This window comes from Daktulosphaira vitifoliae, unplaced genomic scaffold (assembly GCF_025091365.1).
Source record: "Daktulosphaira vitifoliae isolate Bord-2020 unplaced genomic scaffold, ASM2509136v1 Scaffold_4, whole genome shotgun sequence".
Classification (NCBI taxonomy): domain Eukaryota; kingdom Metazoa; phylum Arthropoda; class Insecta; order Hemiptera; family Phylloxeridae; genus Daktulosphaira; species Daktulosphaira vitifoliae.
In genome coordinates this window covers 41027771-41051532 of record NW_026099575.1, presented here as the reverse complement: position 1 = coordinate 41051532, position 23762 = coordinate 41027771, and the positions used below count along the sequence as shown (strand labels likewise).

The window sequence follows — 23762 nt, the reverse complement described above, 5'->3', positions numbered from 1 at the left end:
TAGAAAGTAGAACTTTTTCAACTTAAATTTTGAAAGTGTTCCGGAAAGTCTGACACTTTTATATATATCTTAAATTAAAGCTAATGTAATGTACTTTATTATGCAAAATAATAAATTTCGGACTTTATTTTGTCTTCACGGTGAAAATGGCTACCAAATGCTATTTTTGTATGAAAATTCTCGATTTTATTTTTTTATTTTTAACTATAATGCTATAACTTATTTAAAAGTGTATGGAACAACATAATTTTTTTATGAGAAATAATATTTTTTAATAATCTGTTTTTCATACGACATACTTTATCTTAATTAGGATATTAATAAGGAACTAGCAGATCATGTTGCTTTTGGATCAATCCACCAATTTTTTAAAATTAAACACTATCTAAAGATTTGTGTCGAAGCATTTTTTTTGATAGTGATTTTAATCACTGTCAGATATCATTATACATGATCCAACTATGCCACGTCACCACTGTGTTGCGACCCCCCTGTGCTGGGTTTTTTTATTTTGATACTTTAAAATAAAATGTAAAAAAATTCAGCTAATCAATTCGATATTATATTTTTAATTGAATCGCGGCACATATTATAAGTACTATGTGCAATAAATTTAATATTAAAGAAATTATGTGGTATCGAAAATGAACAATCTTTCAATTTTTAAAATTTAGTTTTATTATATTCACTAAAAACAGTAGCTACAAATTTTACACAAAATCAAAAAATTGCATCAACATATTTTATTGTGTACAGACTTTTAATAAATGGTACAGTTTTTATTTTTAATCAGTTAAAAATATATATTAAAATAATAAAACTAAACAAAGACATAAAACTTAATCAAAATGTAATATAATTTTAAAAATTATCTTGTAACTTAAGGTTAAATTATTATCGATTTCTGTGCTTCGATTATTAATATCCCAAACAATTATAAAAAGCTTATTATTTTCCCATTATAAGATAACCTGTAAAAATAAAAAAATTTCTATATTTTACATCTTTACATGATTTTAGTTATAATTAAAATCAAAATTTATTTGAACTGAGTTTAGCAATAAATAATTTTATAACAAATTTGAGATGGTTCTCATTTATTGCATCATATATATAAAATTAATAAAATTAGCTTTAATTTGCTTCAAAGTGTTTTCAACATACTTNTTCATTTTAATAATTTTAAATAAAACAATTTTAATAATTCAATTATCAAAGAGTTCAAATTTACCTTTTACCAAGACCAAAAATTAAAAACTAAAAAATATCTAAAATATACATTTCAGAAAATAACTTATTTGTTGTAAAACACAAGAATCCCTTTTTACCAGAAAAATTAAAAATATATAAAAATATTCTCATGGTGCAAATAGAGGGAAGTGGACTTCAAGAGGCTTAGCCCTTCTAAAATTTCAAAAGTATACATTGTTTGGTTGAGAGTGCCTTTAACAAAACCTAGAAGAGTAGTTATCACAAACACCGTTGAGCGCATCAATCGTGTGACAGTTGATCTCTAGCGCCTTTGCTTACCTACCCCCTCAACCATTTAGCACAGCAAATTGACGGCCGTGTATAGTCCACCGTCGTTCCTCAACGAATAATATTGTACGTTTTTAACATGCTTATATTAGTTTCACATGTTTGTTGTTTGTAACTCACCACGCGCCACGTGTTATTATTTTCGCGTATCCCGTCGTCTATGGCCTTGATAATAGACGGTCGTAACTAGTGATGGGAAATATCGAATAGTAACTATCGAACTAATCGATAGTTACACAATATATTCGAATAGTTTATTTAAATATATTTTATATTACGATTTTAAAATATTCGAAAATGCCCATCACTAGACGTACGCATTCACCTCTCCCCGCTCACCACTCACCATCAACAATATTTTCCTGTATAATATTATTTTTGGTTTTCGTACCCGAACACGCGTACCTGTCATCAATTATATATGTATATAAACATAGTTTTATTTTGACTGACCAATACCGACCGCGTGCCATACGCCTTACGTACATATATTTATATATTCCTAATAGATATTACATGTATTCTAATTACTATTAAAAATATATATTAACACGCTTTATTTTAATTAAGAGATATAAAGTGTATTCATTCCGATAACAAGGAATGATTACCGTATCGTCATTTTTCGTCACTACCTCCACGTTCCGGGAGTACGCTCCTGCTGCTTTCCTTGGATGTGGTAGCCGTTACTCAGACTCCCTCACCGGAATCGAACCCTGATTCCCCTTTACCAGTTACAACCATGATATTGATAGTATAACATGAAACTACAAAGTGAAAAATAAATATAGTTTAAAAGTGTGTTTTTTTAAACTATATTTATTCTTTCTATACAGAACAAACGCATCTGTCTATTGTTTGTTGTTATTGTTCCACCATAGTTTGCCATATATTTTATTGTTTTTTACACATCCTGTTGTGCCCTGTCCGTTACTGAAGTATTTACTTCTTAAGCGTCTACTCGTGTAGTCATCAATTCTTTTATATCTTCAACATTTTAACGCAAAGCATACATACAGTCCACTTCTCACCGTCGTTATTCATCATTTATATATTCTATTTTATACAGCTAAATCTTTAATTGTTTGTCGTATTTTATATATTTTCTATTTATTCATAGATGTTCTGTCAGTAATTTTAGTAATAAAGACACTGCCAAACGCTCTTTAATTTTTAAATTACTTATCGCAGAACTTATAATATATTTGTTTTATTATTTTTATATAATTATTGTCTACACGTTATTTATTGGATGTGCGGTAGGCCGAAATTCACCCAGGTGACCTTCTCACTCGGTCATATAGCGATTTTAAACAGGCTTAAGACAAGACGGCATTCTAATGTGGTGCACAACTAGCTATTCTACGGTTTAAGCTACTTTTTACTAACATACATATTATTAAAAGCTTCTCCAAAAACGTGTTGAAATTATGTATATACTTTTTTTTTTTCATTATTATTCCTAAAACTTTTGAATTTGTGTTATAAGATTCCCTATAGCAATAAATGTAAAAAATAAAACTGAATTGGACCCTGGTAGCCTACGCCGGGTATGATATCTTATTGATTGAAACAGGGCAGCTATACTTGAATATTGAAAAGCTTCAGGGTCTGGGCTTATTATATCTGGCCCGATATGGTCGGAGATTTATAAAATATATTAATGGGAGGTACGCGTTTTTTCAAAGATACAAAAGCCTTCTACGACAGGTTATTACAATTCAAATTTTATAACTTATAATTCCTATACCAATAAGTATAATTTTATAATGGTGGATTAATACTCTCATGATAATGATAAAATTGCATAAGTATCTGTTATAACCATTATAACATTTAGGTTTTTTTTGGTTACCTCTAGTTATATATTATTTTTTAATTATTAGCTAAGTAATACTTTTTAGGTTCATCCCTTAGGCATTGTAAGAACTTTGTTTCTTTAAGTGGGAACACATATTTTTAATTTAATAAAATATTTGAGGTTTTATTTTAATATTAAATAGCATTTGAAATTTTACACATAACATTATTCGTTATAAAATTTAAAAGCTTCAAATATTAACTCAAAAATTTAATATTAAAATTTGTATTAATTTTACTATGATGTTTTAATTTCTTTTTTCATCTGTTATCACATTACATCAGCTCTTACTGAACTAATTTCTTTCAATGATACGTCAAAAGATCATAAATCGTATCTAGCCGAAAACATTACCCTCAAAAAATTCCTTCGTTCCCCGTAAATGAGGAAATCCCCCAAAAAATACAAATGTTAAAAAGCAGTAATTTTTAACATTTTTAAAAAAAAATTTCAATTATAGCTGCCATAACATTTTGAAAAATGGATGAATAGAAACAAATGTTTTTTCTTGATACATTAGATATTCACACATCATTATATATAATGATAGAAAAATATTTTTTTGAAAATCTGACCTTTTACCTGTCCACGAAAGATATTTAAAATAGAAACTTTTTCTCATAAAATGAACTTTTGAAAATGTTCCGGAAATACTGATACTTTAATATATATCTTAAGCTAAGGCTAATGTAATGTAGTGTAATTTGAAAAAAAAATTGTCTCCACAACTTATCTTCTGTGTACAAATGGCTGCCATAGTTAGATGTATTAAAATTCATAATTTAAAATTTTTACTTTAAAATGCTATAACTCTTCGAAAAATGTATAAAAGAATAGAATATAACGCTATAAGTATATTATAACTGTTATATTGGTTTGATAGACATCGCAAGACTAAAATAAATTTATCATACTGCACTGCAATGTACACTTATCATATACATAAATAAAAATCCAGCATTAAAATTAATCACTATCTACAGATTCGCATTAAAGCATTTCTTATCATAGTGATTTTAATCACTGTCAAATATCATCTATACTTGTCCAACTTTGCCACGTTCATTCTGTGCCGCGACCCCACTGTGCAAATGCTTTTTAGTAACATGTTGCTACATATAATTTCTAAAAAAAATGATTTTTAGTTTCCCCAGCATTTAGCAATGAATTTTTACAATTATAATTAAATTTTATAATACGCTCAATTGATTAGATATATTATTTAAGTTATATTACGTAACATATGTTTTAGGGACCCAGTATTTCCGGAACATTTTTAAAAGTTAAGTTGAAAAATATACTTAAGCCATATACTTCCCTCAGGGGTGTATATGGTTTACATATACGATGGGTATGAAGAATCCAGGGTTCAAGCTTTAGTGGCGGATATTATCGGCAGAAGATTCCAATGATTCGAACAACTACCGAAATAAGGAGTTAACTCTGAAAACCAACGCAAGAGGAGGGTAATGACTTGTCCTGTATGTGAGAAATCACCTAAACAGACTTATTTTGATTTGTTAATTTTTCAAAAAGTTACAGAAGTTTTAAGAAAAAAAGTAAAAAATTTACAAATTAAAAAAAATTGAAAAAATGTCGAAAATTAGCGATTTTTAAATTTGTGATTTTTTTTAATTTCCACTATTTATAGGGAACGAGGAAATTTTTTCAATTTTTAAGGAAAATGTCTTCAATTAGATAAAATTTGTGATCTTTTGATGTACTGTTGAAAGAAATAGGATCGTTGAGAGCTGAAAAAGAACTGCTACGTTGCTATTGTGATAAATTACACAAAAAAAAAAAATCATGGTAAAATTTATCCCTGATTAGATAAAGCTGAGAGCTCTGCATCGAAGATAAAATGAATGTTACTAAAGCATACCTTGTTTATTCTTCTGAACAATGTTACATTTTAATTTCTCCGAAAATGTTTTGTGAAAGGAGAAAAATTGAAGTGTTGTTTTAAAATTTTGGTAAAGAAAATTATCCGTCTGTAATNTAAAATTTTGGTAAAGAAAATTATCCGTCTGTAATTTTTTTGTGAGTGTTTGAATATTTTTAATTTTATTCTCCAACTGAGTTATAATTTTTTCACATTCGGTATGGTCGTATATATTAGGGTTTTTCACTCCAGTCTCGAAGTGAATTAAATTAAATTCCATAACACGAGCACATCTCCAATATATTTGATTAATGAATCCTGAATCAAATTTATCAATTTGTTGATTCTTAGCTATTTCTTTTATTCCCCATAACAAATTTTTAGTGGATTCCATGTGATCACAAACGCTACGTGGTAAAAAGTATATCGTAATTCAGTCATGAATAGCTTTTGTTAAATCTTCAACTATAGGTATTAGTTTTTTCATATGATACACGACTCTAGTAATTATTTTGCTTTCGTCAATACAATTACCAAAAATTATTTTGTTCAATAAAAGTGCAAATTTAGCAACACAAATGTAATATGGATAAACTGTTGCAGCTATAATTTGGCGTTGGAATGATTCTACACAGTCAACATCAAATGTGTGTTTAATCATGTCAAACAACACTTCCATGTTTGGATAATTTCCATTTTCTAGTTTTTCATTAATTGGAACTTCAATTATTTCACTAAATTTAGATCTATTATTTATATCAAATAAATAGGAAAACAACATGGATTTCGGGTGATAGCGAGTAATCTGTAAATCATCTTCAATCNGGGTGATAACGAGTAATTATCTGTAAATCATCTTGAATTTTTATTTTAAAACGATATCTTAAATCAACTTCAGTGTCATTAACTACATTCATTGTTAGTTCAATGTTACTTTCATCGAATAAGGTTTTAATAGTTTCAATATTTGGTGGTAACATATCATTAATAAACACATTATCGTAATTATTTTCATCTACTAATTGTCCTTGAATGACCATATCAGGGAAATTCATTTGTTTACCTTCATAACATGCGTCTAAAATGTTTTGTTTCAGTTGTTCAAATAATATCGGATAAATTTTCTTAAATTCGTCTATAAAAATTTCTCGATCACTTAATTCTCTAGTTTGAACTGTTACGTTTTGATACGTTTGTAATAATAAGGTATTCGAAAGATTATTCAAATAAAAATTTGTATATAATAATCCTTGCGAGTTTTTAAATGGATTTGGAATTTTTTTTTTATTTTTGAAATTATGTTCATCATCTATCACTTTAATCATATTTTGTACAATTGGACCCAACGTTTGAAGACCCTTGGCAAATTTTTTAATTAAAATATGATTGGGTGTATCTACTGGTACAATTTTGTTGAAATATATTACTTTGGTGTTCAAATTGTAAAGTATATACTTACTATAATAGCAATCGAGATTTATTTCACCTGAAATAATACTATGTACACTAAATAGTATTAAAAAGCACAATAATGAAAATTGACTTATCATTATAAAAATGTTAAAATCAAATATATAACAAGCAAGAAACTAAAAACTTTAAATTTAATTATGAAAAATTTAATATTTTCCTTCTTATATACTATATTTATTACCTCCATTAAAATGTATTTATAAAATTGGTTAAAATATTTGTTTAATAATTCAACTTAATATTAATAAATCAATGTATTTTTCAATGTTTACTTAGTGTTATTCATAATGATATTTTTATCTTAAAAAATATATTGATAAAATAGAATAAGCATTTCTTAATTTGCGAGTTCCTTTATCTATGATTTGTGTTTCGAATATTTGTATCATTAAAATTTCGAACAAACTATATAAATTTGGTGTCTTTTGTGGCATTTATACAATTTTTTGATAAATAAGAATATTTGTTAAGATTTTCCTCATAACAATATATAGTTTATTTCTTAACCTTATAGATTAAAAACTAATATAATAACTAATATAATAAATTATATTATGTAATCGATCTTCCGATAAATTGATTAATTAATAAGCAACAATGTATTTGTAATTCTATATTTAATTTTACAGTTTTCTTTTCAGAATTTTATAATCTATATTAAATAACATTTATAATAAGCAAATATGATATTTATAGTTGATTTTAATAATCNACATTTATAATAAGCAAATATGATATTTATAGTTAATTTTAATAAACCGTTTTATAAACGATCCTTGTTGATGTCATTAAACATGTCATTGATACGTGGACTAAACAAATTTAAACAAAGATGTAATTGTAAATAATATATAATAGTAAGAAATAGGATGTATAAATGTATTATTTATTTAAGAAGATAAATAATTATATAAATGTCATAATGGGCAACCGTCAGACAATACATCCAATGATGTAACATACAGAATATAAGATAGTGTGTTCGAAGTTTCTAGTAAGCTTTAAATCACATTCAATCCACTGTAAATAATACATAATGTATTAGATAGTAAAATTAAAAGTGAAACTGACCGTTAACGGAGCTATAGATGTCTTAGGTTACAAACGTTACATTAAAGCAGTCATTTGCATCAGATAATCAACTTCGGCGGTGCAGCAGTGTATACCGTATACTTGTTTGCGTATTACTTCTTCAGATCCCACACAACATTATAAGCAACAGCTGGGCATGAGATTGAGTGCGCCAACTGCCTCTCCGCATAAATATTGCATTGAATCTTTTTATAAACTTTATTATTATTAACTTTAAACATTAATTTTAAATATGTTAACTATAAATATTAGATGTAATAAAGTGATATGTTATAATTATAAGTGTCATTATTTAAAAATAAAGAAACATTTCAAAATAACCGTTTCAAATGGCGCCCCACTGAAAGCTCAAATTTCCAAAAATAATCCAATAATATATTCAATTCGACCACAAGAATGCCTCATCAAAGCAATTAGTGCGATATTATCATGGACATAGTTATGGAAAAAATGGAACAACTTGACAGAAATTTTTCAAAAGTAAACAAATAGCATTTAAAACCAAAAAATTCGTGATCTAGAAAACACAAACTGTCAACAATATGAGTTACTCAGACAATTCATCAATGATGACACGGATTTAAAATAAATAATTGAGATCGCTCAATAAAATAAAAATATCAATAATCTAAAAGAGAGCAATACCATTGATATAGAACCACAATCAACAAGTTCGCAACACCACTCTTTTATGGTGAAAACGATGAGATATAACTGAATGTGTTTTTAAAAGATGTAAATATTTATCTGTAGCATAAAAATATTTCACAAGCAGATAGGATGATTGATATTAAAGAATAATAGAGGGAATGCAATAAAAAGGCAATATCCAAAAAATTATAAAAAAAAAAAACAAAATTTCTCAACTCAATCTCCCCAATGTAATTTCACTAGTTATTTCTTTTATTTGTGCATCTGTTTTTTAATTTAACTTTGTTTATTCGTACAATTTATTTGCTTTTTTATTTTATCATGTAGATAGTCCTGAATAACGAATTGTACTTTAAAAAAAAAATTTAAATGTTAATTCTTATTACTAATTGTTATGCAATATTAATACATTGTATTGTAAGCTATATAAAAAAAAATAATAGAATCAAAATCCTAGAATACCTACATTACTAACAAATGGCTTTAAAAAGCTATAAAGGTTTTTTGAAGAAGCTTGATTTTTGGAAAATTTTCAAAAGTTTAATTGAAAAAATTAACTCTACTTTTACATGTTAAAAGCTTCAAATTTCAAGTTTACAAACTTATTTTTTTCACCTAATTAAATAACCAACATCGATAAATTTGGGTACCTGATTTAATTTATTTTTGATATACTTGTATTTTACAGGCAAGTGTCCTCACCAATAAGAAAACATAAATAAAATATAACAAACAATAACAATATTTTATACGATATTTAGATCATAGTGTTTCATTGACTCCTCTCAATGCTGTATTACCTTTCTTAGTTTTCGTTTGCACGGTTTGTAAACTAATAACACCAATTTATCAACGCAGCTAGTTAATGTATGTCAACGATACTGGATATAACGTACAACTTGCGATTTATTACAATATTTTAAAATACATTACATTTTCAGATTATATAATCTCATGAAAAACTTAGTAAGTTCTCGCACCGCTTGCTACAATACGGTTATGTTTATTGGACCACCACTGGCGACTAACTGACAATTTTAAGTTATACTTATTAAGACTACATTAGTTAATAACAACTAAACAGTAATCAGATATCTATATAACGTATACCGAAAGGCACGAACAGAAGTAGACAATATGACTTCGATTTAAAAAAATACATTTCTATTGGATCCTTTTATTTTAAAAATAAAAATTGTAAATAAGTAAAAATATATATTAAGTTAAAAATAAAAAAAATGTATTTATCAAAATTTGACGAATTTAACTATTGTAATTCTGAATATGCTAAAGTTTTCATGTATTGCTGCATTTTTTAAAATATTGTTAGATGTATTCATGTTTTCAGTTAAATTCTGACGTTTCAGGCTCATTGCAGAGCCTAACTTTGGAAAGATAGTTACAGGTTAGAAATTGGTAACTACGAGGTGATTGTTTTAACGCTAGCTAATCGATTTATCGATTTATCAATTATTAATTAGTGTTTTAATTCATATCTTATATATTATAAGGATGACAACTAATTTTTTAAATGGTGACTAGCGTGGAGGCGGCTTTAGAATATTTGCTATTTAAATCGAATAACGTCTGTGAGAAATAACACAATAGAATTCGAGTGATTATTGTGAAACATCATCTATCGCGACCTTCATTTATCATAAACTGGTCGATAACAACTTTTGAACCAGAACTTGATTAATAATTTCCGAAATAATTGGTCAGAAGTTGTTATCGACCAGTCATTTTCTTAACTACATATTTTTCTATTTTATAAGTTAGTTAACAATATATTGTTGTGAACTGGCTCTTTGCTGTCTAATTGTAATTGTGTAATTTAATAGTATATATTAACCGTGAGAACGGAAGCCCCTTTTTTTTATTCTTATACATAAAGTATTAACCAGGCAAGCATCTAGTTCTTCTAGAACATTCGATGCTTGCTCAGTCCTTTTCAATGTATAGGGCCTACGGCCGCCGTCGTCTGAGGCGATGCGCCAATAATCATTAGCTACTCGTTCAAGAGTCACATAGTTCATAGGGTCGAACTTGGACAACTCTTTACTGAATCACTTTCATTGAATCTTTTATGTTAATTCACTCACTAAATCTTTGTATTATTAAGTATTAACTTGTTAAAGTCGTTAAGTTATTTATACTAAGCAAGTGTAAATATATATTTAAATATAATAAATAGCAACTAAAATTTAAACGCATTATCTTTTCATTTTGTCTACAGCACCAATCAGGTCACAACAATATATTGACATAAAAATAAAAGTAATTAATAACCAAGTAATCAAGAAATGAATGAATCTAAAACATACGTAAAATAATTATCCTAACATATTTGTTATTTTAAGAGAAATCGCGTGGCTAGTGTTACAAAAATCACCGTGATTTCTATCGAATTATATTAATAATAATTCAAATTCGATTAATTGTATTTAAGCAATTTACAACGATGGTACTGATAATCAGTTGATTATCACTATAAAAAAAAGAATTAAAAAAGATAAGCCGACAGTATAGTTACACACTGAAACTACCGCTTCAAAAATGGACTCTGCAATGAATTCGTAACATTAGCACATAACTAAACATATTTTTCATTTAATAATATTTTAAATATTATAATTCTTTAGAAAATGTTAACAGATTTAAAGTCGACAACAAGGTCCTTGTCGCTTCGTTATACACGAGATTGCTTGGGTTTTTTTTTATATAATAAATTAACTTAATAATTAACGACCACTGGTATCTATCATCTGAACTAGTGTCAACTACATCATTGTACCGTTAGTCATGTCAAAAGTTGGATTTATAACATATACAATAAGAAAGAGATTCATACTATAATGTACAGTTATATAATTATAACGAAGAAATTATTTCTTAACATAATTCATTCTTCAAGTTGTCTGCATTATTATTTTTATTAATATATATAAAATTAGAACAAATATTCGTTGATATTTAAATCGTAATTATCACTTCTTAGAATTATAATACGTTACAAGAGTTTTTCTGACTCTTCGTCTGATTTTTTCTTTAATAATCCTTTTAATTTTTTTTGTGTTGATACTATAACATCATTTGTCATTATCTTCATCACTTTAATCGTCTACAAAAAAAAAAAATACATTTTTTGTATTTTATTTATATTTTTAAGCATAACTATTTACGAAAAAAATAAATTGAAATCAATACGTTGCCATCGGACATTACAAATTTTTAAAAATCATTGTATACGAAAATTTAGATTTTTTTTTATTTAACAAAGAACTTTTGTTGTAATTATGTACATGTTTTTAACCAAGTATTTTCGAAATTATATTTTATAGTAATTACATGTGTATCAAATATAATTTTAAATCGACTAATTATTAGTCGAATTATATTATCATTTTTGTCTAGTATCAAAGTGGTTGAAATAATCGCTGACTACTGTAACTATATAATACTCACTGAGAGTGGTACATCTTCTTTTAAATAATGTCGATATTTTTGCGAACAAGCCGTAACAGCTGCTAGGCAAGCATTCATACCACCTATATTCTTCATAGCACTTTTTTTTAACATATTACAGATATATTCAGACATGTCTTTATCAATTTCGACTTCACTTAATATATTATATTCCAGTTTTGCTCTATATCCTCTACATCTTTCGTTAAATTTGGATTCTAATGAAGCTAAAAATTACATTGAATTAAAAGAGATAATTTTTAATTTATTATGAAATAAATATATTTACAAAAAGTTCCTTTCACGTATTTTAATAAATTAAAACCTTGTAGGCATTTTGCCAGTTCTCTTCTTGCATTGTGTTCTTTAAGTACTAATTTCTCAGAAAAGTTTAATTCGTCCATTAATGTTGTAGTTTTTTTAATGATAACCTTTTAATATAAAAATACAATAATTATTTTAGACGCTCCATAATTTGAGTTTATATGGTTCGACAAAAATAAACATAATATTTAAATGTAAATTAATAAAATAAAATTTTACATAATATTTATAAACTTAATTTAGATTATCAATATTTGAAAAAATAAAATGAATTAAACACACCACTAAATGAATATTCAATAAATGTTTAATGATTCATTCAAATTTGCTTAATTATCTGTAAAATTTATTACGATTATTCAAATCTAATACTTTTAAAAAGTATATAAATTTATAACTCGTTACAGAATTTTTATCAGATTTAGATGGTTAAATTTATTACAGTCTAAATATTTTTTAATGCTTTGAAAGGTTACAAATATCATAAAAAATAATCGAATGTATTGGCCACAACGAAAAATTTGTAACCTTCATGACGCATTAAAAAATACAAAATGAGGGTCGCCAACCCACTGGGTGAGACAATGTACTGTCAGACGACAGTAGAATTTTACAAAAAATAAAATATTGTATACTGAAAGTAATAAAACCTATTAACTATAAACTAGGGGGAGTTGATTTTTGAAAAGAAAAAATACACGAGTGGATTGAAGATGGAACACACAAAAAAAATAGAATGATAGTTAAGTTAAATGAAAGGGACTTTTTGAAAAAAAAAAAATTAAGTTAATAAGAAGCAAAAAACCGAACGGTCAAAACCTCGTCTACAAATTAAAGGGAACAAAAGATACGATGAACGTCTTCGAGTGCCCACTGGCTATTAATCACGTCTCAAGTAAGCTACTGGTTTTAAGCAGTTAGACTTAACTTGCAAGACGTTGGGACACTCAGAAATAAAATGCACTACGTCACCCCACATTGTAGTAATAATATGTACACGCATCACCACATATGATATAATTTAAAACTTTTATAAAAAAAATTACAAAAAATGCATATAACATGACAGGTGGTCTTGTAACACGCCTGCCATGTTGACGGACTTAAAAAAAATTATGGACACCTACAATAAAATAAATTCGTCACTCGTGCATATGGCACGGCGCACTAAAAAAAAATAATCTGGCTCAAAGTATTAAAAACATTATACATTACCAGCCCCAAAGGGCTAAAGAAACTGGAGGCAGGCTCAACCGACCCCGTAAATACAAAAGATAATTATATTATAAATTACAGAAGCGGACACTCACGAAAAAATATACATAAAAACTACGATGTTGCGGCGCACACACAAAACAAAAAAAAATCACGCTAAGGACGAAAACTTACACAACCAGTTCCGAGTATGGTTAATTTTCAACAAAATGTCCGGCGGTCCAATGGCGACAACACGACTAGCCTTTAGGGTAGGGCTCAACAAATTTTACTACCCGGTGCCGGAAATTATTAAGAACAATTCGAATCATAAAACGACAATGTAGTTGATGAGCAGTGCAAATGACGTTCATGAGAGGAAAGGAGCGGGTTGAATGTACACACAAATGATGCCCATGAGCCGGTCTGAAGTAGTACACAGCTGACTATCTCGCACGCGCACAAACAAATCACAACACCTTATCAGAATTATTTAAATGATAAGTGCCGTCGCAAAACGCATTCGACTCAGCCAAGATAATTTAGAACGCACGCACACACATATATATATATACAAATACACCAAAATGAAGAGGTACCATTTGTTACGTTACAATATGCTACTAGAAAAAATCCTGAGTACATAGTAAGGATTAATAAAATTAAACAATCATTTTTTTTATTTTTAGACTATTATAGTTATTTTGAGATCTTATTCTTAGGACATTTATAATATACAGAGAGATTTCTTTTTAACCACTAAATTTCTTTTAAAATATTAATAATTTTGACAGTTTTTTATTGTTTTGTTTAGTATTCTTTATTTATTGATTTATTCGTGGTTAAATATTTTCATGGTCTATTCCGTATAGGGTATCAATTTTTATTAATGCTAACATACATATTTTAATATATATATATTACATATATTAATATAATATATATATATATATTTAAAAAATAAAAATCAAACTATGTCCATAACAATTTTTCAACCAATATTTTAAAAGTCATAACCATAATTAAATGTGAATTGGAAGTGTGGTACTTGTTACAAAATTTTTTATTATTATACACCTGCCGCGTTCGTTCTTCTTCCAAGTTCAAAGCCCCCCAAAATAATTTTTTAAAGTTGTTATCGATCAATAATATTCTTAACTGGATCATTTTGTAAAATTTAGACTAGTAAAATAAAAGCTGCAATTAAAAAAATAAAGTTAGTACCTTTATACGGAATAAGAAATGGCCTAAAAAATATTTAAGCATCTATAAATTAAAAGTTAAATAGTTTTATATTAAGAAAAAAAATTATTATTATTATAAAATTAATCTAATAGTCAACTAAAAACCAATTATCCTATAAAAGTTAAGTTAAAGTTAACTTAATTAATTGATTTAATTTTATTACAAAAAAACTTACAAAAATTGTTATTAAAAATATAAACTTCATTTTACTTTTTAAACTGATTAATATCTATAATATTGAGAGCAAAATAATTTATGCACTTTCATACATACAAGACTTTATATATATTAAATGTAATGAAATATATTCTCATAAATAACATTTAATAATGCAATGAAGTATGAAAAAATTTATTTGTAGACAACCTTTATATATATATGATATATAGTCTTAGTGTAAATTAACTGAAAAAATATGAATTCACGTTAATAGAATTTAAAAAAAATGGTTCTTAAAGTTGCAGTCTTTATTTTTGTACCAAGATCTATTTTAGTAATCTATTCAAATCAATTAATTTGGTCTTTTAAATTTTTTTTCGTAGTATTTGCATTATGGAAATGAACTATTGTAAAATGGCGTCCAGCACATTCTGCCATACTTTATAACTTTTGTCATGTATATACTTTGCAAAATATATGTTTTTAATAATTATTTAACCTTAGGACTTTAATAATATTATAATCCATAATAGTTTTTTATTTTAAAGAATAATGATAATTTTCTTTTAAATTCACAAAAAATCTAAAAAATTTCAAGATATTTTGTAGAACAGATTTTAAAAATGTATGAATCTGATACAAGATCTCATACAAGATTGTATTCATACATGTATGTACAATCCAAATCAAATGTAACTCCTACTCTCACTATAACTTCTATAATCAATCTAACTTTTTCTGTTAACTCTTTTTTTCTTATTATATTAATCTTTTAGTTATAATACAATTCAGAAGATTGTTTAGAATTAACATAAATTATATTATAATTATTAATTCATCATTTTTAAAAACACATAATTCATTATAGTTTTTAATTTATTAAAAAAAATGTTTGTTTTTAGATCTGTATTATTGTCATTTTTATTTAAAAAATAAAATGTAATTGTGTATATTTATATATTTCATGAAATGCTAATTTCGATGTAATTTTAATAGGGGAATTGACAAAAAATTTATAAATAATTTTTTTTGTATGAATGAATGTTGATATTATGTGATTTTCCATTGGAATCAATTATATTATGGTACCGTTAGTATGGTTGAAAAAACGATCATTAAAATAAATCATAACTTTACTAATGATATATCAAAAGAATTAAAAGAGTTTTATTTTATTGACGTCATTTTTTTTTTATAAATCATAGGACAATATAATGTAATGGTTTTCAAACTATAAAATAAGAAATGATGTAAGTTATTAGTTATTAGATTGCTCAAGTGTGTTTTACAATACATATAATGATATTGTGAAAATTAATTTAAAAAACAGAAACATATTATTAGTAATGATTTTCATTGTAGTTGAGAGTAGGGTAAAGTGACGCCTGTAGCAAGAAGGTCTTCTTGGATTTAAAAAAATATAGTTAAGTTTGAGTAATTATTTTGCAAGTATTTAGAAATATATAAATCAATCAATTATTTAAATGAACAAATAATTTTGTGTGAAATCACACTTATACCTTTTTACAAAAATAATTTATAGAGTAATAAACCTCTTAATTGATAATTTTTTATTGGCATCAATTAGTTCAATGTTTTTTCTCAATTTATCAATTATGAAATATTTTTTATGTTTATCACTTATACTTAATATAGGTGTCTTCAAGTTATTGTGGTGAAAAATTTAAATGAGCTTATAATTAATTAATCTTAAGCTTAAATTGAATTTCTTAATTCATTTATTCAACTTTCAACGTATTCAATTAAAACTTAAGAATGTCAACTCAAACCACCCTCTCCTAATTATAATTTTATTGATATGTTTTAATTAAGTATAAGTGAAACTCATTCTCTACTACTATTAATGATTGTAGGAGGAGTCAAAGTTAGTTATTTATCTCTGATAACTCGAATTTCTTCAATAATTTACTAGTAATTATAATGATTTTTAAAGTAAAATAGTGTATAAACTATATTTTGCTTTAATAAAATTCATTTTGAAAATAAAATAAAAATACAATTTTTTTTTAAACTAATTAAAAAGTGCATCTAACTAAAAAAATCTGCTTTGTTTTTTATACAGTTTGAGAGATTTAATAAGAATTTAACTTCCCATTTTTTCTTTAAATAATGATTTTGTCTTAAAAATATATACAGTAAAATATTATTTATTTTAAAGAGCTATGATAAATATTGATTTTAAATAAAAAACATGTATGTTTGGGATACTTAAAGATGTGACTTTTAAAAGTTAAATGGAAAACTTTACTTATTTTTTTACAAATAATGAAGGAATAGTTTATTAAAAATTTAACTGTATAGTGATCTATTTTGTTTTGTACTATTACTTTATCATACTTTATAATAATTTTTAGTTATAACGAGGATTACAAATTGTTGTAAAATTCTTATGTCTAAGTTGTGATAAAATAGTGTAGATAATCACTACTAATAAATAACTATTTCGGAATCCTTAAATGCTAATATCTTATAAAGCAATAGGGCAAAACTAGTTCTCAACAAGTCAAAATTGTATTTAATCTATTACCAAAAAAATAAATAATCGGTTATTATTTACTTTTTTAGCAATTTATCAATTATGTGTACCTTAGGAAATAAATTACTATTTCAATAAACTTGATATTTACTGTGAATTATAAAAATAAATCAAATTTTAATATATATATTCCTATAAAAATATTGTAATTTGATAAAAATAAGGGAATGGGCAGTAATTTAAGTAAATCAAACTGTATTAGAATGCAGTTTTTACTCTATATAATAAAACAATAATAATTTTTTTTAGAGTTTCAAACTCGAATATTCTGATACATTTAGGATATCGTAACAAATAAAATTTTAGTGTAGGGTATATATTTTTAATTTTTATTATAATAATTATTATTAAAGTTTTAAGCAAATACACAAGATACTTAATTAATTTTGCCTTTTAAACATCACATATCGATACACAAAATCAATCTTTTTCTTCTTCTTCATCCTCGCCTTAATCCCAACTACTTGGGATCGGCCACCCTTATCCTAAACTTCCACTGGACACGATTCCCACATCATCTATGCTCGCTCAATCAAAATACACAAAATCCAATAATTTATGGAAAGTTTTTTTAAATAATTGTTTTACAGATCATTTTTTTAAAGTTGATGAATCATTGAAAGGTTTCTAGTTTTCAAATATAAATTTCGTTAAAATTACTTTAATTTAATGTAAGTGTTGGTTTTTCAGACATTCCAGAAATTTTCTTTCATAATCTATCTGTACTTAGGTTTTTTCATAAAAAAACACCATAAAAAAGCTTATTGTCATTACTATACTATATTAAAAGATGATTTGGATCAGTGTATTTTTTAAAAAGATATAACAAAATTAAAAAATTATTGCATTTTACAGAAATTTTTGCGATTTTTGTTAAATAAATAAATCATAGGAAAATTCTAGCACAGTAGAATGCGGCTTAGTTGGGACATTATATGACTGTAATTAAAATTACTATCATAAAAAACGCTACAATGAAAATCTGTATATAGTATTTAATTCTTAAAATTAGAATTAGAAGAAATTGTTGAATTAATCCAAAAGCAACATAAACTACTATTTCCCTAATTATATCCTGATTATACATTTTATAATTTATTAGTATAACACATTATTAATTGTAATTTTCATGGAAAAATTATAAACGTTATAAAGTTAGTTAAAGTTTTTATTCACTTATAATATGTAACATAAGCTTTGATTTAGTGTATATTAAATGGACATAGTATTTTCGGAACATTTTCAAAGGTTCAGTTAAAGAAGTTATAATTTTTATAAGTATTATTTAAGTTTTATACCTCCCCCTATATAAGGGACAATGGTTAAATTTTTAAAAAAAAAGTGTGCTGTATGAAAGAAATACATATATAAAGTACTTGCAAAAAAACTGTATTGAGCCATAAATGTTTCAAAAAGTTATAGCAATTTAAAGTTAAAAATGTAAAGTCTAATATCAAGAATTTCAATACAAAAAGCTGCATTTAATTATTAACACTAATAATTCATTTCAATTATTCGTAGTTTCAACCTACACATGAAATTCATTGAAATTATTTTTAAAAATAATATATTCCGTTGACGTAGTAATCTAATACTTGTATTTATGAAATAAAGATATTATTTGCACAGCTGATTTTAACAGCCAAAAAAATGGATAAGTAAATGCTTAATAATTATATTTGCCATAAAGTTGAAAGAAATTTATAATGTAACTTAGAAACTAAATTATTAGCAAAATAATAATATACTCTATTATAATATAACATACAATACTTCCAATTAGATAAAATTGTTTTTATGAGAAAATGAAAACTTTTTAATAATTATTTAGATTTTAATGATCTACTGTAATTTATTGAAAATATTACAATAATTTTTTTTATTTTATACGAAAGTAAATAAAACAAAAAAATAATTAATAAAGTATACAAAAATTTCATTACTAATTGATATTATCTGTAAACAATTTGTGTATAAAATAACAGAATTATTTTCTTTTATAAAACTGATATACACACAAGTATATTATTGAATAAAATTATCAACATATTTAATAATTCATACTTAGTGTAATTATGCTATGAATTATAAATAAGCAAATTTTAGATTATCAAAATGTATACTGGTGTTTGTATTTATATATAGAATGTCCAACCATTATTGACTACTTTAAATACTAGTTTATGTAGTCAAATTAATTAATCACGATTGAACACTCTGTATAAAGATTTTTATAAATATTAATGACACTTTTAATATGATTATCACTTATAGTAAATTTCAAAAAGGATTAGGTATATTATACTACTAATATTTAAACTGTATCAAAAATCATTATAACATGCAATTTATTATACATGATTTAATAATGAAGTAAAGTTAAAACCGTTTTTTATACTTCTCTAGTAAATTTTACTGCAAAAATTGATAGAACGTATCATCTAACCGATTTTTTTACATCAACCAACATCGACATATTAAAAATGTATATTACTTTCAAAAATATTAATAATTTTTTATTTAATTAAATCAAATTTCAGGTAAAATAGTTACAAGTAATTTTACAAAAATAAATTTTGTAACAAAACATATTTTAAATCGATTCTTGTTTCTTAGATTTCAGGACTACCAAACTATGACAGATTACACGCCACTGAAGTCATCTAGTGAAAATTGACGAAAAATCAAACAAATAGTTTGAAGTAATAACGCTAGATGACGCACGCATAGGAAAAAAAACATAAATGCACACGAAAACGGCTAATTAGTGTGAGGAACCTTTAATTACAAGACATTATAGCGCTAACATTACTACTTTAGAACTTTTAGAACGGCTAACATATGGAAGGTTACTGACTAGTGACTAGTAAACTCCTACACAGAAATAGCGTTATGGGATTGTAAATTAAATAATGACTAATAATCGGAAATTCATAAAATCCTGACAATCTTCTGCACAGACATGCTATTAATTTCTACACATAGAAATAATATTATTTCCCATTGTAATATTAAAGTTTATAATGATTATAATAATATTATATTACATAAGTTTCAATAAAACAACTATGATAATTAGTGTTAATTTTTCGTTATTCAACATCATTATACATAATATAAATTTAATGATTTTTACATATAAACACCGTACTATAAAAAGTTAACCATTTAAAAATACACAAGTTATACAGAACTAAAAATTTGTTTCATTTTTTAACTTTCACGTAGTATATTATTTTTTAAGACCTTCAAGGATATTATTCAATAATTATCATCAATGTGTCATTATTTATACAGTATAAATATAGTGGCTAAAATAGATTCTACTAAATTATATGGTACATTAATATTTTTTAAATATTCTTTGAAACAATTTTTTATTTTTATAAAAAAAATTTATTGTTACTGTATGCGAATTTTGTTCTATTATTCTAAAAATAATACTAAGCGTTAAGTCTGAAATAACAACATTTCAAGTGTTTAAAAAAAATTAGATTTTTTCAAAATCCGAAAATAAAATAAAAGTCAAATAAAACACTATTATAAATAACTGTTTATAATGTAAAAAAAATTTATATTTTACGACGTAAATGCATACTTTTTAGTACTATTTAAATTAGAAATAAAAGAATAAATAATAAAGCAACATATATTTAATATTTAAAATTAAACAATAGTAGTAACATTGTAACAGCAAAAATTACTTTTGGTAAATCATAGGAACTGAGGTCTATGAAAAATAATGAAACACTCCAAACAATAAAGCAACCTTATAGTCATTACAATGAGTTTTAGATATTTTTACATCTTTTATAGTGATATACAACATGCATTTAGTATAATTTCCAACAACTGGCAAATACACCCCAACATTTTGATGTTTACAATTATTACCCGAAATTAATTCACGACCATCACCAGTGATCTTTGCCTTCTTTTTAGTTGAAGGTATTTTTTTTTTGTGAACTGACGTTTTTTTTTGTTAGAATAATGTCCGAAAAATCATTTGATAGAGTTGAAAGATCTAATAAATGTGGCATTTTTTATAGCCATATCTAGTTTTCATTTTATTATGTATAAAATATAAAAATTTACAATGCCTGAATTTCTGGCTTAGAAATTTTTAGTTTTCACTAAAAAAATTCAATACATTAATAATGTCATATTTTCTTAAGTTTGAATCATTTTTTAATTGATTGATTTCTAAAAAAAGAAAAAATTGAAAATAAATTATTCATAAATTAGGAAAAAAATGTATTTGTTATGACACGACCCAAGTCGCAATAATGTAGTCGACACTGGTTTTGAGGGTAGAGACCCGTGGGCCGTTTATTAATGAGCAACAACATGTTAGTTTAAAAAAAAAAAAAACCGAAAAGACGAACACATATAATAAATAGAAAAGAGATAGGGGAAGAGAGGGATGGTAAACATTTGGTGAAGATGATAGGAAAGGAGTTATAAGTTATTTGGATTGTGTTAGATTTATTCATATCATTTTATTCCTACCTCTTACCCACTCTGTCCTATTTCTTAATATTACATGAATATAGTGCATGTCTTGCGACTACACTTACCTTGATATCCAAATAGATTCGTAGATAGATGGTGAATTGTGATGTTCCTTGTTGACGTCGAAATTTTAAGTTAATTTAAATAAATTAAAATACTGGTAGAGGGGTAACATACTGAGTTTATTTCTATGATTTTTATTAATTATTTTAACAAATGTATATAAGTCTTATAATTAAAAGTAACGTGAATTTTACATTATTAACCTTTAATATGAAAACGTAAGAGTATGGGGGAATAATAAGTGAGACTGAAAGTGAGAGTAGACGAGTGAGTGAGTGTGCTAATTTTACTAGCCCTTTTATATTAAACTAGTTGGTAAGGTGATGAAGGGAGGCTAGTTTTTCTTAAAAATTTAACTATTTAATCCTGCCGTCTGTTCGGCGCCACAGATACGCTTATGGTAATTAAAAAGATGGACATTAATGTAAACATCGCTCCAAATGAACGATGTATTTGTAAAAAGTAATAAAATAATAGTCGGTCAGAAAATAATTTAAAATTGATAATTATTTATGTGTAAAGATTATTCTAGAAGTTTCTCGAATAATCTCGAAACTTCTATTTTGATTCATAACACACAGTAAGGATAATCTTCTCATAATATCGCGGCACTTTCGCTGGCGTCACGGTGATCCTCAAACGTCAAAAGGTTTGCAGCGTTGATGGCGACGGTGAGCGTGACTCGACGGTTCGTCGAGTCCGGTCGTGCAGCAGGTCCGGAGCCGTTGACAACGGCAAGAAGACTCAACGTATCATTTGCGGGGGGTCGTCGTCGGCTGTGCGCCACTTGCTGGACTTTGCACTGATGTACGCGGGTTGGTCAGTCAAATACTCATAGTAGGCTGATAAAGTCGCAGGGCGTCGTGTATCACGAGACGTCGCGGGGCCGTTTAATTTATGTTTACTGTATAATTTCTTACGGCTCAATTTTATACGCAGGAATAATATGTATTTTCAATCTATATAAATGAATAAATTGAATGATATGATTTTTCAATAAATTTCGAGTTAAATTGGCTAGTTAATAAACAATTGAATATTGATGAGAAAAAAAAAGAAATGTTTATCTACAACTGAGTTCTCATGCCATCCCTTTAATAATAATTATTAATAATTAGTTCAAAACGAGCATTAACATATAAAAAAATACAGGTTAAAATGAAATTCAACAACACAACAGTGAACGAAATTACAGGTGAAACTAGGCAAGAAATATTTCTGAATATCACTATATTATAGAATGCTATAGGATATAACTAATAGTTATTAACTATATTGACACGGCCCGCGTCGCTTCGTTATACACGATGCCCCGCGACTCGTGCCACCTTTATCAGCCGTCGCCCTACTATGAGTATTTGACTGACCAACACCGCGTGTTATACGCTACGGTGCAAAGTCCAGCAAATGCCGCACGGCCGACGACGACCCGCCGCAAATGGTGCGAGAGTCTTCCTCCCGTTGTGAAAGCGACAACGTCGACAGCCGAACCGCACCCGCGCACCGTCGCCTACAACGCTGCTAACCATTTTGCCGTCCAAGGATTACGCCGAACATCGCGTCGTCGACGCCAGCGAAAGTGCCGCGATATTATGCGAAGATTATTATTACTGTGTTTATCTTTTCGGTTTGTTTTATTTTTGTTAACATAATCTGTTGTCGCTCATTTAATAAACGGCCCACGGGTCTCTACCCTCAAAACCAGTGTCGACCACATTTTTGCGACGCAAGTCGTGTCAACTGGC

At 26.3% G+C, this 23762-nt stretch overlaps 2 protein-coding genes and 1 long non-coding RNA gene across 3 annotated transcripts in view; 1 reads left to right on the top strand and 2 right to left on the bottom strand.

Moving 5' to 3' along the window:
- Window positions 1-4767, top strand: part of LOC126905623 (uncharacterized) — an 11005-nt gene extending 6238 nt beyond the window's left edge. Inside the window, exon 3 of the long non-coding RNA XR_007704061.1 lies at window positions 4653-4767. This is a non-coding gene — a long non-coding RNA (uncharacterized LOC126905623). The remainder of the gene's footprint in view (window positions 1-4652) is intronic.
- Window positions 1-8116, bottom strand: part of LOC126905614 (uncharacterized) — a 42047-nt gene extending 33931 nt beyond the window's left edge. The window contains exon 1 of the mRNA XM_050685497.1: window positions 7827-8116. The gene's annotated coding sequence lies outside the window, so the exon portion shown is untranslated. The remainder of the gene's footprint in view (window positions 1-7826) is intronic.
- A 3296-nt stretch (window positions 8117-11412) lies between these two features.
- On the bottom strand, window positions 11413-22038 carry LOC126905619 (uncharacterized). The gene is made up of 4 exons (XM_050685504.1): window positions 22020-22038; window positions 12253-12394; window positions 11964-12190; window positions 11413-11619 (listed from the first exon to the last, which is right to left on the bottom strand). The coding sequence occupies exons 2-4, from the start codon at window positions 12365-12367 to the stop codon at window positions 11509-11511; spliced, it is 453 nt and encodes a 150-aa protein (XP_050541461.1). The 5' UTR covers window positions 12368-12394; window positions 22020-22038; the 3' UTR covers window positions 11413-11508.
- Window positions 22039-23762: the final 1724 nt, after the last annotated feature.